The 3,571-nt window shown below is 56.8% G+C and overlaps 1 protein-coding gene across 1 annotated transcript in view; it reads left to right on the top strand.

Moving 5' to 3' along the window:
• The window catches only part of LOC104913470 (periplakin-like), a 3,694-nt gene extending 448 nt beyond the window's left edge, over positions 1 to 3,246 (top strand). The window contains exons 2-6 of the mRNA XM_019620595.1: positions 188 to 409; positions 1,140 to 1,286; positions 1,660 to 1,811; positions 2,105 to 2,202; positions 2,789 to 3,246. Of these exons, the coding sequence (XP_019476140.1) occupies positions 188 to 409; positions 1,140 to 1,286; positions 1,660 to 1,811; positions 2,105 to 2,202; positions 2,789 to 3,231 (1,062 nt within the window). The 3' untranslated portion in view covers positions 3,232 to 3,246. The remainder of the gene's footprint in view (positions 1 to 187; positions 410 to 1,139; positions 1,287 to 1,659; positions 1,812 to 2,104; positions 2,203 to 2,788) is intronic.
• Positions 3,247 to 3,571: the final 325 nt, after the last annotated feature.

Here is a 3,571-nt window from a genome sequence, read left to right as displayed (position 1 = left end):
CGAGCTCTGCCCGCTCCTCCTCGTTGGCAGCAGGGAGGAGCACGTGGCGTGATGCTGCCCACGTGAAACCCCAATTAAAGGTGGGAAGGGCTGGGAAACGTGGATTGAACAACCCTGCAGGACAAAAGCACGCGATGAGCTGCCTCGTTCTTTCTCCCCCAGCTGGCTTTCCCTGGCTTGCAAGTAGCAATTCCTCATCCTCCTCTATGTGTCTCACCCATGGCACCTTGCAGGGGCTGTCCCTGCTGCAAGGATCCCCCTCGTGAGAGATTCTGCCTTTCTGCAGTTTCAGAAGGATGCAAAGGACGCCCAGCAGCTCTTGAAGAAAGTCGATACGGACCTGGACCAAAAGTACAGCCCAGAGTTCAAGGACAGATACCAGCTGGAGTCGCTCCTCAGGGAGCTGGATGTGAGTACTGACAGATGGAGGACCAAGGGATCCAGAGCATCTCCATGGCACCACGGTGCAGTCCCCGTGGGGATGGGCACCCAGCCCTGCTCGCTGGCCATGCTGCTGCCTCCCTTCACCTGGCTCTTCCTCTGCCTTGAGCTAGGGATTGCCTCTCCCACAGCAACGTAATTGCTTACCGGGCTGGTTTTTATTTGTTCTCCCATTGAGCTGGTGCTCATAAAGGGTAGGAGCATAATTAGACCTGCTGCCGGAGGAGGCGGTGGAACAAGCTGTGCTGGGGTCTGGCCGTGTCCTGAGCATGATGCAGCACTGCTTGGTGCAGCAATAACTCTGCCCAATGGGTACCCCTCTCCTCCCACCCCAGTGACCATTGCAGGACACCCACCTGCCCGGACACAAAGAGAGCAACCCATGCAGAGCTTTGCAAGGTGCTCATTAGAGCTAATTGCTGGGAACAGGCTTATCCCAGCACCATGCTCTGTAGACCATGCACCAGGCACAGAGACTCCTTCTTCAGTCTGGCTGTAGGAGCTGCAGGAGGACATGGGAGCATTCAGTGCAGGATCCCAGTGGCTGCAGAGCAGGACCCAAAAGCCATTCCCTGTGGCACAAACAAAGGAAGCCGAGGGCTCTGTCAGTCAATATAAGCTCTTCCCATCTTTGGGGGCACAGGAATGCATCCCCTCTCCCTCCTTCCCACGTTTCTTTGCTCATTCCCTCATGCTAGGACCAAGAGAAGGCCCTGGAGAAGTACGATGCTGTGGTGCAGTCGCTGCAGGAGCGCAGCCAGCACGTCCTGCCCCTGCGGTACCGCCGGCTGCCACCGCCACAGCCCATCCCTGTGGAGGCTCTGTGCGAGTATGAGGGCGAGCAGGTAATGGCCCCGGGGTGAATGCAGGGGACAAAGGTGACACCAGCACCGGGATGGGCTGAGGAGGATGGGCAAAGCAGCCCAATGGCCCTGCAGCCACGGTGCTTGTTGCACACCCTCTGTGATGCTGTGTTGCGGTGCCACGCCGAGCTGGGGGGTAGTAAAGTGCCAGCCACACCAAGTGCTACCCAGGAGCAGTGTGGGCTGTGCCTCCACTAACGGACCCACAGCAGGTTCAGGATATGCCACCTCCTCCCTGCCCCTGCTGCAGTGACTGCCAGCAGAGAGATGGCTGGGGGCTGTGGGGAGTGAGTCCACAAGTGCAAGGGGCACAGCCTGACCTGCTGCTGCTGCTGCTGCTTGTTCCCGTCCCCAGGGCCAGATAACCCGAGGAGCCCATTACACCCTGCAGAAGAACAGTGGAGACATCTGGGAAGTGATGGACGGTGCTGGAGGTGCCATCAGTGCCCCGGGTGTCTGCTTCATGATCCCCCCTCCAGATGCAGAGGCAATAGCACTGGCGGACCAGTAAGTGCAGTCCCACAGCGCCAGACCCTCCCAACACCACCCCTCCAGCCAGGTTACTCTCCTCTGGGGGTCTTTAAGTGTGGGGACTGCCCCCATCCTGCTGGGAAGCGCTCACAGGATGAAGCACTTTTCCTGCTGCACCCCAGGGTGCAGGGAAAGACTCTGCTCTGCCCACTTATGAATATGGATGAGGGTGCAGAGAACCACCCAGCTGGGTTTCTCCCCACTTTCACGGCCCAGATGAATGCTGACAGGGCAGCTCTTACCTTGTCTCCACGCTGTTCCTTCTGCAGGATTGCTGATAGCTATGTAGCTGTAAAGGAGAAGACCTCCAACTGCAAGAACATTCTCCAGCAGCGCTACGAGGGGCTGAAGGCTGACAGCATTGGAGGTATGGCTCTGCCAGGGCAGCCCTTTCCCCTACACTGTAATGGTGCCTTGAGCTCAGGTGTGTCTCTTGCTTTGTCCCCTCAACCAACAACCATGCAATCCTGCACCACTCCTGTCCTCTTAGCCAGGAGATAATGATGGAACATAGAGCACAAACACCACTTGGAATCATAAAATCATGGAATGGTCCAGGCTGGTTAAGGTTTTTGAGGTCACCATGTCCAACCATCAGCGTGACCTACAAAGTCCCATCACCGAACCACATCCCTTAGTGCCACATCCATACATCTCAAACACCTGCACGGATGGGGACACCACCACTGCCCTGGGCACACACCAGTGCCTGAGACACACTCACTGCCTTTGACTCTTGCTGATGGCCAGTGTTGGGCTGCTGCTTTGTTGCAGTGAGAGGACATCACTAACAGCTTCTTCTCTCCTAAGGGTCCCGGGTGCAGTGCTGGGACATGCACGGGGCTGAGCAAGCGGGTTGTGGCTACAGCAGGCAGAGAGTGGAGGAGGATGTAGGTTTCATGCTCAGTGGTGGGATCAAGCTGTCTCTAATCTGCTCCCTTTTCCTTCCCCAGATGCTGCATCAGTTCAGGGCCGCCAGCTTCTGGCAGGGCTGGAGAAAGTGCACAGTGACCTGGACAAGTTGGAAAAAGCAATAACAGCAAACCTCCGTCCACCGCTGGAGCAGAGTCGGGCTGTGCAGGACAGCACCGAGCGCTCCAAGGACCTGAAGGTACAAGGCCATAGGAGCAGGCTCATTGCGCCACACAGAGACCCTGATCCCAAGGCTGAGGTCCTCCCAAGGGGTCTTCAATGTGGTTCTTGGTGTGCTGGATGCTGTTGGTGCTCTCAGAGCTCCATGAAGGCTGGAGCAGCACTACCACCAGCTAGTGACCAAACAAAAATACCAACGCTTGCAGTTCAAGGTGCAACTTCTCCTTGTGCACAGCTCAGCATCTGTTCCGCTAGGATCCCTTGCAGCAACTCTCCACTCCCTTCCCCTCCTTCTGACCCCTAATTAATTCAGGCTCCATGCCACAAACCTCCCTCGTTCCAGGAGGCAATCCACCTCCTGGCTGTGTCAAAATCCAAGTGCCACCACAAGTGAAAGCAAACTGCTCCAGCTGTCTGCAGCACTTTGATGTCCAGGCGAGAAGTCAGCCTTCAGGCTGCAGAACCCAGTGGTCCAGATGAGCTCAGCATGTTTCCAACAGAGCTAGAGCTGCTGTGAACCAGTCCCTCCCCAGCCAGAGCTTCCTTGCTGAGGGCTATCTAGCCTGCTCCGACAGAGCTGGATATGAGCCTGGATGGAAAAAATATCCTCCTGTTCCCTCTAGGGCTGAAAGGCATCTGCCACC

This window comes from Meleagris gallopavo, chromosome 16 (assembly GCF_000146605.3).
Source record: "Meleagris gallopavo isolate NT-WF06-2002-E0010 breed Aviagen turkey brand Nicholas breeding stock chromosome 16, Turkey_5.1, whole genome shotgun sequence".
NCBI lineage: Eukaryota > Metazoa > Chordata > Aves > Galliformes > Phasianidae > Meleagris > Meleagris gallopavo.
Note: the sequence above shows the minus strand (reverse complement) of the source record. Positions and strands in the feature narration are given on the sequence as shown.